General features: G+C 49.9%; 1 protein-coding gene across 1 annotated transcript; it reads right to left on the reverse strand.

Annotated features, from left to right (window-relative positions):
• Positions 1 to 7,062: 7,062 nt before the first annotated feature.
• Foxq1 (forkhead box Q1) lies at positions 7,063 to 9,814 on the reverse strand. The gene has a single exon (XM_028881154.2). It carries the CDS (start codon positions 9,101 to 9,103, stop codon positions 7,904 to 7,906), a length of 1,200 nt encoding a protein of 399 aa, XP_028736987.1. The 5' UTR covers positions 9,104 to 9,814; the 3' UTR covers positions 7,063 to 7,903.
• Between the last annotated feature and the right edge of the window lie 3,293 nt (positions 9,815 to 13,107).

Consider the following 13,107-nt stretch of genomic DNA (forward strand, 5'->3'; position numbering starts at 1 on the left):
GCCAACAGAACAGTGTATGAAAGGGCTTTGGTAGAGTTTTGGTCCTCTTTCATGACTCACAGTGCAAGCAACTTGCCATGGCGCTGCTGGGGGCTGGCTCTGGATTCTACTGAATCAACACTGTCTAAAGATACAGTGGTTTTCATTTCCTGTGACTCACTGGGCAAGATAGGCTTCTGGGGCCCTGCTCTGTGAGCTCAGGTTCTTCAGCCTGTTCAAGGACACAGCTTGAGAGAGAAGCCAGTGTCATCAGACCTCACTTTTCTTTTACAAGTCATGCTGGGGTTACATTTTGGAAAACATGGGGGTCATTCATTTTTTTAGGGGATCCAAATTGGCAGGTGTGTCTTACTGATTTGAACTCCTAAGTTGAACCAGTGTTTCTGGAGCAGATGCTGATGCCAGGCCCAGGAAGGGAGCAGGAACAAGGCCTTCCACACATCTAGAGAAGCATTGCTGGGCTCATGACTTTGCTTCAGCCAAAACCTCGAACGAACCACATCCTTGTGCATTTGACTGTGATGAGGTCTTTTATTGCATTTATAAATGTCCCCTGAGGCCATTACTCAAAAGGGTTCATCTAATAAATAAGACAACTAATAATTATTCTGTTTCAGATTGCTAGCTATGTGTAACTCCTCCAAGGGGTCAAAAGTGTTATGTTTGCTCAACATTGCCGCAGCATTCTGACTCTTGTGATTACAGAATTGGAGTGCAGGTGAGGTCAGGAAACAAAGGGAGGTGCCTTCACATGACCCCTTTCACACAGGGGCTGCTTTCTGAAAGCAGGGATGGCTAAGGGTGTTTAACCATACGTGGAGTGCCAATGAACCCAGCTAGTTCATGCTCAGGTAGTTTTACGAATTCTTCCTTTCAGGGTTCTGGGCTTTTGATTTGCATCTTGGAAATGTGAAGGTTCCAGGAGTCTCTCTCTCTCTCTCTCTCTCTCTCTCTCTCTCTCTCTCTCTCTCTCTCTCTCTCTCTCCCTCCCTCCCTCCCTCCCTCCTTCCCTCCCTCCCTCCCCCTCTCTTTATTAAGGAATCTATCTTCAGAAACAGTGTGTCTTCTCATTTGAGCTGTCTGCTTGGGTCTTGTGTCCTTCCTTTCTCAGCCTACACACTAGTGAAGAAGAGTGTGTGTCCTGTTTGTGCTTCTTGCCCATGTACTGAAGAGTAATAGTCACATGCGTAGTAATAGTGACATGTGCAGCTTTGCCCAAGTTGGGAAGGACTGGGAGGAGCCATGTCTAACTTTAGAAGTACAGGAGAGTTTTTCTTACCTTCAAGAGTATCCCCTGAAAAGACCCAGCTAATCAAATTCCACAAAAGAGGGGTTAGCTCCTGTAATTTAGCTGTTAGTAAGGAGAATACCTGGTTTAGGTGACACACAAGTATCATTCCTGTATGTCAGTTATTGAGGCATAATTTGCACCCCCACTTCCAGGTATGTGACTTAAGTGTCAGCAGGGTCTATAGTAACAGAACAACCCCTGCAGTCAACATGGAGAGTAGCTCCACCACCTGGGAGTTCCCTTGTTTCAGCCCCTGGCTATCGTTGATCTGATTTGGCCCTTTCAGGGTATCAAGGACACGGAGTGTACAGATGTCACCTTTCAAAGCCTTGGAGACCACTCTGTGTCACTGACGTCCTGAATTCTCAGCTGCTACGATGCTCTGGCCCAGTACAGAACTGCATTTCTGCTTTATACTCCTCCTGGCTCCTGGGGCCTGCCATCCTCCAGCTAGGGCACTGAAATATCTGTGGAGACCATTGGGAAAAGATGGTTTTCTAAGAGGATAAAAGCTCCAAAAGCATCCTGGCTTTCTGGGCACTGTGCCCAGTGATGCCAGTGGAGCAGATTCAGACCCAGGAGCAAGAGAAACTGAAGGATACAGGGTTTCCCACTGCATGGGATATACACTATAACACCACTCATGTTTGACCCTTGAGTCCTGCTGGTCACTGATTGGCATCCTGTGGGCAGGGGGCACCGTCCAGCTTTGGAGGCAGCTGTTCAATATCTACTCCAGGAAGGGCAAGCTAGGACCAGAAGATGTGAAAGGGAAGTGTGAGCTCCCCCAGAAAAATAGCAGTTTCCCCTCCCCAGAGTAGTTCACTGTGTAGAGACAATTGTGTAGCCTGGAATATATTTTCTTAAGTCTAGATATGGGTTATTATTTGGGCTGGTCTTAGGGCTCCCCTCTACTTCCAAGATTTATCTTCCTTAAGGTTTCTCACATTTAATGACTAGTGTATTTTCAAGTTGCATCTATAGGCATATGTATTTCCATGTCTTCAGGCTTCTGACTGCTAGCTGTAAGTCTTAAGTTGTATCATTTCTGTAGTCCCGAGAATTGCCTCTCAAATAAACAAATAAAGGACTGACTTGACCTCTCAACTCAGTGTCTGAGTCCTAAATGCCTTGCTTATGATGAAGTCTGTTGGAAACAGCCCCAAAGTCTCTTAGCCTCTACCTCTTGCCTCCTGAAAGAAGCATGCCAGTGTTTTATGACTATCTTCTCAAACTGAGGCTTCAGTGAGAAATTAAGACTGTCGAGAAGCACTGGGAGGAAATATTGCTGAAAGTACACATTGTGAGGAGTCAGAATGACAAGCTGGAAGTGTTCTTTCCATGTTAATGGTCGCCGATAAACTTTGCAATGTCTGGGAGAACTTTAACCGTGCTTTACAAAGCTGCCACACTCTGAAACACCGCTATACTGAAACATGCACTTGATCCCAAGTCAAGTATAGGAAAAAGAAAGAAATACTTGCCTGTCATCTTTGACACTGCATGGGAGTTTTCATGAAGGTGAATGGTGAGGAGAAGCATCTCAGATATGACTCTCCCAGCTGTTGTTCTACTGAAGCCCACGGGGATGATCACTTCCCTAGGGTAACCCAGCAGAAGTTCAGATGGCACCTCCTTAGCATTTTTGTTTTGATCTCTTTCTTGAGTGGATTTTGCCGTGTGTGTGTGTGTGTGTGTGTGTGTGTGTGTGTGTGTGTGTGTGTGAGAGAGAGAGAGAGAGAGAGAGAGAGAGAGAGAGAGAGAGAGAGAGAGAGGAGCATGAATAGATTGCAAAATCTTCCCACCATTTTCCTAATGGTTAGAAATTGGCTATCAGAAGCAACAAACACGTATGTGAGACATTGAACCTGTATATTTGTTGGAGCACAGGATAGATGTGATTAAAAAAAAAGGTTCAGTTACAGCATGTTCTCAGAGTGGAACTTCCTGAGTCACAGAGAGGTCTAGGAAAAGCAGGGGAGATGTGGTCCATGTGGATGTTTACGTTTGACTGTGGGTCCCCCAAAGCAAAGGCTGATGCAGTTCTTTTTCCAGTCTGTGCAGGAGTTGGCCAATGACAGGAATGACATTTGCTTCTAATCACTGACCCATCTCAACGATGCTGAAAAGATACAGGGCCGAGAACTGTACAATCACCAGTGCTTCATGACCCTGGAATCTTGGCCAAGTTGAAAGAGGTCCTCAAATCTGGGGCGAGTTACAGCTCTATGGTTTTGATCATGATCTTCTTGGAAGATACTTATTAGGGCCATTTGTTGACAACATTAAGAATTAACAAATTATGTTGTTAAAGCATAACAAAAGTTTAATGGTCTCATTAGGGGACTATAAAGTCTGTTACTTAAGAGAGGAATATTGTGGTGTTGGAAAGCATGAAATATTTACAAAAAGACTCTTCAGAGTCTAATTTCTAGAACTGAAGCAAAGCTCAGCTTTTGTGGTCAAAAGAATTACAATAAAATAGTAACAGAGAGAATCAAAATCCTTTTACGTTGGGTGACAGTGAGCACCCCGCCCCCATGCTGTGAATGTAAATATATTGAGCTAGCTTTTTTAAGCTAAAAACTGAACATAAAGGAGAGACATTCTAGTTTCCTTTTAATGTAGATCAGGGCTTTTTTTGAGGGGGCGTTGATATGGGAAAAAATGATTTGGGGAATGCCCACCTACTCTACCACTTGCCCCAAGAGAGAAGGGACTCCTGGGTCACGGGCAGGTTTTTGAAGGCCCTCTTTTCTGAGCAGAACTCTGCTTGCTGCAGTTTGCAGGAATGCACCTACGGGACTCTGGAGAAGGGAGTGGAAATCAGTGCTGCCTCTAGCATGCACAAAGCAGTGAAGTGCTGGTCTAAGAGGCCAGTGGCCACTTTGTGGAGGGAAAAAGACAGTTTGGGGGGAGGAGCAGAAAATAAGTTTTTGGTGATGAGACAAACCAGTTGGGAAATCTACTCATTGTTGTTATAAAAGTGAACTGAGAAAATTTCATGTAGTTCAGCTAAATTCAGACCAAAGTATGTTTGTGTCTGAAATCTCTGGATAACTGTGGAAAGAATTCAAACTTGGTATTTGCTATCTCTGGGTTCCAGAGCCAGGTCTGTCACTTAGAGTGAAATACTTAAAGCTAAGTTAGCCACGGGCCACTGTTTTCTTGCATATAAAGTGAGTGTTCTTTCTTAGATTCAAAAAATGTAAGTCTTTCCGACAGTCTGTGGATTTGTTTTTTATGTTGAATGTGGATATACATTCCCAGAGCAGAAAAATGTAATTTGTGAAACTTCAAAGTGGGTGAGAGTGGACACTGTAGGTTTTACTTACTGATGCTCACAGGTTAGCAAGGCTAACCCGGGAGAACTTTGTTGAGCTCCTAGGAGAGTCTTTATTTGCTGGTTGGGTGCTTGGCGTGTGTGTGTGTGTGTGTGTGTGTGTGTGTGTGTGTGTGTGTGTGTGTGTCGGTGGGTTGTGGGGTGGGAGGTGTCCAGAATCTGACTCAGTCCTAAAAGGATCCTGGGCTCTTTATTCAGAAGCTGGGGGCTTTGGAGTGAACTATCTTACAATAGTGGAAATTCTCTCCTGCCCAGCTCACTTAGACAGGAGAGGCTCCTCAACAGTGTCCTAGCATTGGTCAAGTTCATCACAAGAGCAATACTGTGCAAGGGGTTTGAAGACTGAATGGACTGTCTGGAAGGAGATGTCACTGTCCAGAGACCTCCTTGCCTCTACAAGCTTGATACCTGGCTGCCCAGCTAGGAAGACTGAGTAAACATTGGTCCTTCCTCTCCACCACTACTCAGACCTTCACTGGCCTGGAATTTTTTAGGTGGTTGGGGGCTAAGCTGTCTGGGGAGACAGGAACTAAGAGGTTCTTTGAAAACTCAGTTGAGCCTTTACCAGCAGTTCTAGCTCTAGACAGGCTTGGCAGGCATCAAAAGGCATTTCCTCAACCAAACCTGACATCCACCGTTTTTAGTCCTGCTCTGCCTGGCCAGGGTCAGCACCCATGTCCTGCTAGCTGGTGTCTGTATGTATGGCTGTGGTCCAGCAGCAGGCAGGGCTCCAGGCAACCTGAGTGGTGGTGGAGAGTGATTTTGGAAAGAGGCAGACAGAGGACTAGGGGATACTATGCGCTATAACCTTGGTCCTGCTTCTGAAGCTCCAGGGCCTGCCATCTCCTCCATGCTGGTGCTGAGTCTTTGAAAGTACTTGAAGCTGATCTTACCAGCAGACTGATCAAGCTTCAGCTCAGAAGGTCTGTGTCTCTCTGTCTTGCAAAGCTGCAGTGTGACCTGAAATGAAAGTGTTTGCACAGTCCTCCACCCCACCCCTGCAGTGAAGCTGTTCTGTCGCCCTGGCAGCCCAGCACCCCGAAAAGCACACTCCAGGGCCTTCCCAATTCTTCGAGCCATGGCAGAGGATGTGGAACTGACCATGAAAGGCCCAACCTAGACAAGAAACCTCCCGGGACTCTGACAATTCCTTTGAAAACCCTTCAGTCCCTAGGGACAAAGGCTTAGGAGGTTTGTTGACTCTTGGGGTATTAGAAGGGATTGTTTTCTTTTGAGGGGAGGAGAAACAGTTGTGATTTTAAAAATACCACCTTTCCCTGTCTCTTTGAAAAAAAATTTTTTGTGTGTGTTCTTTGACACAAACAGTGAATGGCAAAAGACGGGCCATCTGAAGAAAAAAGAATAAGAATCAATGGGGACATGAACACCAGCTTTTGTAACACAGAAGCACACTGCACAGGTAGGTGCCTGCCCGGAGAGAAGACGGGCAGAAATCAGAGGTGCACAAGCTAAACACTCCTGCTCTCACACTCACGGAGGAGTCTGTGGGAGCAGTGTTGAACATGACTCCTGTGAATGGAACCTGTCCCCACTCCTCACTTGCTGATCTGCTTCTGCTTTATTTTTCCATCTAATTTGTCGGTATTACCTTTGTAACAACCCAACCCTGTTAGTATCACTTTTGTGGTCACTGAGTAGCTAGAACCCCGAGCCGTGAAGGCTTGTTCCTCAGCTAGACCTAGGCATGGTCTTTCTTCTACGCCTGCCCCAGCAGGAGCATCCTCCCACAGGTCCATTGCTCTCTTCACCTCCAAATGTTTAGATTCCAGGCCATCTCATTGTCAGGAATAAGACAGGCTTCGTTTTCCCAAGAGTGGAAGGGATGGCAAGGAGGCCCAAGTTTCTTCTCGCTGGATTTCTCAGCACTTGCACGACTCTTTAGGATTTCAGAATGTGCAAAGTGTCAGGGGCCCGCTGCTTTTGAACTTACCAAGAAATCAGTGTTCACACCCAAGTGTTCACAGCCAAGAAGTGTCCACACCCAGGCAAATGTTTTAGTTCACTAAAAGGTAGTTTTGTTTTGACAAAAAACACTGACATTCAAGTTGCCCTGAGAATTGCCTGAAGACAGTTTTGGAGTGTTGAATTAGCTGTTTGCCAAGACCCAGCTTCAAGCTTCAATCAACTGACTTGAAAATGTCTACCTGACTATAAGCTGCTTGCAAAGCTTACCTGGCCTGCTAAAGGGTCTCAGGGGGTGAGACACAGGCAGATCTACGTGCCGTGCTAACTCCTGCATGTCTTTTTGTCTGGGGAACCCTATGAATGGAAGGCCCATCCTGGATATTGTAAAGCAATATCCGAAAATGAAACCACAAATATTTTTATCCCAGTATGAAGTTTTCTGCGACTCAACTCTGAACCCATTTTGGTAAAACCCTCTGCCCCCATCTATCACCACAAAGTGTTTTGTAGATCAACCGTGAGTTTTATTAAAAAAACAAAACAAGCAGTATGCCTGGGCTTCATAAAATTTATACATGAATATATACACAGACACAAATAATATTAAAATAAAAATCACACTTGTTTTCATGTGGTGGTGGCCCTGGCACCCCACAAACATAATGTTAACTTTTCCTTTAAAGAAATTGCTTGGCCCAAGAAGACCACAGTTAGGTAACCACTAATAAAGCTGTAGCCGTTGCCTGCAACATTTCAATTCAGGTTTCAAAAATATATAAATAATTTAATTACAAAACCCAACAACATTTCCCCCTCTTTTTTTGGCACAGTGAAGCATTGGTTGATAGCAGAGAAAATGTCCAAAGACTGACCGTTCTCTCACACTCAGTCACGCCTGCGAACACCACATACGCACACCCAGCAGGGTCTCAAAACCCCAAATAGTAGTCATATCATTTATCCCATGGAGTGGTTCCCTGATGTACTTTTATATTTTTTTGTGGGTGGGGAAGAGAAATCAGCTGAAGGTGCAACAAAAATAGTGGGAGCAGAAAGGAGAGGAAAAGCTTTATGCAGGAGAGGACAGGCTTGGCCAAAAAAATAGAAAAGAACGGCTTTGATCCTCCTTTAAGTTACAAAAGACAAAGGAAACTATTCTGGACTAAGTTAAAACACTTGGGTCAAAATGCTTAACTTTAAGGCACGTCTGAAGGAGATTAAAAAAAAATCTCTATTTCTCTGGAAAGTGGAAGGTGCACAGCCCTGGAGCCTGCATTCCAATCTCCTCAACTAATGGAGTCCCCCACCCCACCCCAGGCCCTCTGCAGAGCTCAGAGCTCGCTTCAAGCTAGCAGCGTCTCCACAGGGTAGGACAGGTGCAGGCCCGGACCGCAGGCCGAAGCCGGCTGCAGGGCCGCGGGCAGCCGTAGGGGGCAGTACAGGTGCGCCGCGCCGCCGGTGTCGGGACCTCGGAATGGCTTAGCGGCGGCCGCCGTGGACAGGGGCGCCAGCAGCAGGGGCGCTGCGGGCTGCACCTCGGCTCCGCGCGACGCCAACTGCGTGGGCTCGCCCGCGCCGTATGCACAGAGTGGCAGCAGGGAGCCGCCGGGCGCCGGGGGAAGGAGCGTGGGGTAGGCACGCAACGGCGGGCAGGGAGCGGCGCCCCAGGGCAGCTGCACCCCCAGAGCCGTGTCGCCGTCGCGGCGGCTGCGGAACGGCTTGCTGAGGATGCTGTCGATGGCGAAGGAGCTGGAGAACTTGCTCGCGGGGCTGGAGCGCTCCTCCTGGCGAGCAGGCGAGCGCGCGATCGGGGAGGACCTGGCGGCGGGCGCGGGCTGCGGGGTCCCCGCGGGTCCGGGTGGGGCTTCCTCCGGCCGCAGCCCCGACGTGGGGACTGTCGTCCGGTGGCTGAGGCGCTTGCGGCGGCGGCGGAAGACCCCGTCCGCGAAGGTGTATTCGCTGTTGGGGTTGAGCATCCAGTAGTTGTCCTTGCCCCAGGGCCGCGAGGGGTCGCGCAGCACCTTGACGAAGCAGTCGTTGAGAGAGAGGTTGTGGCGCACCGAGTTGCGCCAGCCGGTGTAGCTGCCGCGGAAAAAGGGGAACTTGCCCATGAGGTACTCGTTGATCTCGGCCAACGTCAGCCGTCCGCCCGCGGAGTCGCGGATGGCCATGGCGATGAGCGCGATGTAGGAGTACGGGGGCTTGGGTCGCCGCGTGTACGGCTTGCTGCGCGCGCCCTCGCCGCTGCCCACGCCGCCCGCGCACTGCCCTGCCGCCGAGGTCTGCGCTCTGCCATCGGCCGCCTCGGAACCGTCCTGGGAGCTGGGCTCGCCACCCGAGCTCCTCTCGCCGCCACCGCCCTCCAGATCCCCGGCGCCGCCGCCCGCCGCTGGGCTGTTGGCCGCGCAGTCCCCGTCAGAGCCTAAGGAGTCGTCGCCAGCCGCAGACAGCGGAGATGGAGCGTCGCTGCTGCCGGTCCCCTCCAGGTCACTGCCCATCTTGTCCCTGTGGGCAGCGCGTGGGGCGAACACCTCCAATTTCATGCCGGCGCTGGTGCTCCCGGACCGGCGCTGTACCCTTTTCCTGCGAGGTCGTAGGAAGCGAGTGGCGCGCGGGGTGGCGATCCCGCGCGCAGGAGGCAGGCGTCTCCCGGGAGGGACCGCTCCTGCCTCTTTCTGAGAGAGGCACTTTTCCGTAGAAAGGTCCTCTTCCGCTGGAATGTTTTTTTGGAGGGATTATGAGTGTTGGGTGAATTGAGGGGAGAAGATGGTGCGGTGCTGTCCTTACTCCGAGGTTTGGAGACTTTAGGCGCAATGAAAGCGGGTGCCAGAGCAACCTCAGGATTTCGTTCAGGGAGGAAGCAGCCGGCGCATCTGCTATCCGTCCAGGCGTCCAGAAGTATTCCTTCCTTGGACGTCCAGGTCTCAGGCAGGCGTCCTCGAGGGACCGAGCTGACGTCCGATGGCGTACCCGCTACTCTTGAGGACAAGACGGCTTTAGCCTCGAGAGCCCATGGAACTCGATCTTCGAGGCCGCCGCGCCCGCAGCCGCCTTGCCACCGCCGGCCTCCCGGGCAGCATGTCCGCGCTGGCCGGCCGCAGCAGAATCTCGCCTCCACCTTCGGCCCGGCCCAATATAACCCTGCGGCGGCTCCGCGGGGGCGGGGCCTGCCCGGGCGCCCACGGCCTGGGGGTGGGGGAACAAGGTGGCCGCGGCTCCCCCCACGGCGCTCACCAGGCCGAGGCCACGCGGCGGCGCGGCCACAGAGACTCTCCGGGTGCAGGTTGTTTGTTTTGGGTCTGGCCGGCCCCGCCCTCCCGGTCTCGCCAATAGGGAGCGAGCGCGCCGCTGCGGTGTGCGCGCGTGTGCGCCTGTGCGGCGGCCCCGCCCGGCCCGCGGCGCAGGTAGGAGCTTCTAGCCTCCCGCGGCCACCGCGGGGGGTTTCTGCTCCCTGGGATTCACTGAGACGATCGAGATACTGTACCTGGTAGAGCTGACGCATTTTGATCCCCCCAGGGGGACACATAAAAGGGCCGGGCCCTGGGACTGGGACTTTGCATAGGTCTGGCCGCCGTCCTGAGCGGAGTGCGGCGTGCGTTTTTGGCAGTGAGAGCTGCGACTCTTAAGAAAGCAAAGCTCTCTCTGGTGATGACTGAATCGTTGAACTGCAGAAACCTCGCGGAACAGCCTTTGCCTTGACTTCTTCCCGGAGCCACGTGCCCTTCTTATAATTTCCTTTCTATGGCCAACTTTCCCCCTAGTAACCATTACAAACCCTGAGCTTGAAATTATGAGTCTTTTTGGTTGATCGTACCTCTTGCTCCTTAGCCAGCCTCCGACTTTCACTTTTATTTTGTCATACCTGGCTGGAGGCTCTGGGGAGGGAGGCAACGCCTCATTCTTCTGCGGAAAGATCGCGTTGCGGGAAGGATGCCAGGCTCTGCCTGCACTTGAGTCCTTTCCGAAGTCTCAAAACGTGGGCAGAGCCCACAGCCGTACAGTTCCTGGGTTTGGTAAGCACAGAATCACAGGAGGGTGTGTGTTCCTTGGAGCCTCAGCCAAGAGCAAGGAATGTTTACCTCCATTTGTCTCCAGCCACCCTCTAGGACTTGCCTTGACTTCAGTGGCACCGGTGTCAGACAGGAAAGGAGGCCCTTTCTATTCCCCGGACTCTCCGGACCTGCGCTAACTCAGTGTCAATACTCCAAGGAAAGGGGGCCTTGGACCCGGAAGGGTGCCCTTCTGACCCTATGCCTACCACGCCAGCTTCCTCCTTCTTCCTGCTTTTGTTGCAAATAGCGTCGAGGCTGCGACTATGGGGGAGCGCATCTTTGAAGTTTATTTTATTACTTTCCACCATTTGTGTGGAAAACATACACAAGCTTCTCTTATCTCCAGTCAAGAAGCTGTAAAGGCGTTCAGAATGCAGTGGGCACCATGGCAGCCGGGGAGGAATGTGATATTTTATGTTGTGGATTACATTACTGTGGTGCGCCCGCCGCTAAGACTGTGTAGGGGAATGGCTCCCTCCAGTCCCGGAAAGCGGCACCTTTCGAGGATTTTGCCTTAGCTCTCTAGCCTGGGAATGGATGGTTCTCAGGTCCTGGCCAGGGGAGTGAGTTGAGGCGAGGAATTAGCCCAGCAAGGAGGCAAGGCATTACTTTGGCCAAGGATAAAAGACATTCTTAATGAAGGTTGTCCTTGTTTGAACTCTGGGGGTAGGCAGGGCAGGACAGGAGGACTCATGCCTGTTTAATGGCGGAGATAAGTCTAGGAGGGTTGAGATTCAGAAAGGCCATGGAGAGATTCTAGGCCTGGGAGCATTGGTGGCTGGCTGCCAGGTAGGGTAGCCCACCTCACCTGAGTCCTGCACTCCATTCCCCCCTTTCTTACCCAGTGTCCTCTCTGGCCGCTAACTGCAGCAGATACTCTCCTTACCTTGATCTTGGGTAGGTCAAGAATGGCCAGTTCCTTATTCCTATTAAGCTGACTGTTGGGCAGATGGGAGGGGAGTGGGGATGGAGAATTCTCAGCGGGGCAACCTTTTCTATTTTGTGAGTTCCTTGGGAGATTGGAATGGCTAGGCAAAAGACTACTACTACAAGGACTTTGGAAAGGAACATCCCTGGGAGAAATGGCTGGGAGCAGCCATCTGGAAAGGGGAAAAGGAACCTGGGAACTAGGATATAGATTCCACCAAGATGGAGTCATCTTGTCTTTATTTCATGGCTGTGTCTCTTATTCCTGCCCCATCAATGTCATGTGCTGAGAAAAAGTTGTATTTGTCTCTAGTTAAAACCAGAAAGAAAACTGCTCTATCCTGTTGCAGTTGATGTTGGTATTATTACTTTTAGTGCTTGTTTTGTAGCTGGGAAATTATTGACCTTTTGATTAAGAGAAAACAGCAAGGATGAATAATATCTGTTTTCTGCAACTCTATCCACATGTCCTCCAGGTTGGGTGGGGTTTAAAAGTTTAAAAGAACAGCCACTGACCCTTCTTATTTCCATTTTTTCTACAAGTTGCCCCCCCAATCAATGTGGAGATTTCTCCTCTCTAATTTTGTCTGTTAGGATTATGTTATTGATGGATTAATAATAAGTGCCTGTAGGTGGTGCCTGATCCAATACTTGTGGGTGAGGAAGACCTATTAGCTGATCTCTCCCTTTGCCCTTTAATGGAGGCAAGTGGCTGAGCTATGCAGAGGGAACATTCATATCTCTGTGACCTTATTTCCTCCCCGAAGTGGTTTTAGGCAGAGAAAAGTGAGGCACAATGTCTAGACACCATCACGAACTTATCTGTAGAAACTGGTTTTTTCCTCAATGGGATAATGTTTCCCTGCCCAGTTTCTAAGCATTAATCTAGAAAAGAAAGAATTTAATCCCTGAAACATCTCAGGTGACTTGGTAGTCTGGAATAGACTCCCACTGCAAACACTGACACCTTGTTTTATGTATCAGGATAGTGAACAGCCTTGTAGTACAAAGAAGATCATTGAACCGTTCAACTGGTTTTCTCTCTTCCCCACTTAGAAATTGGGTTCACCTGTAATTCTTCTGGTGCAATGGGTCACTAAGAGGCTGCCTGCTGGTTGTACTCCTTGGACATGAAGCACATGTAGCCCAGAATTATGGAAATGGCTGGGTTTCTTTCCTTATTAATCTTTTTCAGTAGTCATATTGGGTCTGAAAGGAAGGTAAACTTAAAACAGCCTTCTGTGGGAGACCTGGGACCCCAGATAAGTGTGCAGTTTAATGTGGTTAAGAAGGGAGAAGCTTTAGGTATAAAGAAAGAGCTAATGCTGGGAACCTGAGGGTAAAATGTTCAGTGGTTCTTGGGGCTCAGAGAGGGCTTGGCTTGGGGACTAGGAGTTGGGTAGCAGGAAAGGGGCTCTGCAAAGACAAAGCCTAGCCCTTTTGTTCCCCGGGATTTAGTGAAAACGCTGAAGAAGAATGGCAGTGCTTGGTTCTCTGTTCGAGCCCATATCTTTCTAGTTTGGGGGGCTGGTTTATTTTGTAGATGCTGAGGACTTGGAAAGCATCAG

This window comes from Peromyscus leucopus, chromosome 5 (assembly GCF_004664715.2).
Source record: "Peromyscus leucopus breed LL Stock chromosome 5, UCI_PerLeu_2.1, whole genome shotgun sequence".
NCBI classification, from domain to species: Eukaryota; Metazoa; Chordata; class Mammalia; order Rodentia; family Cricetidae; genus Peromyscus; species Peromyscus leucopus.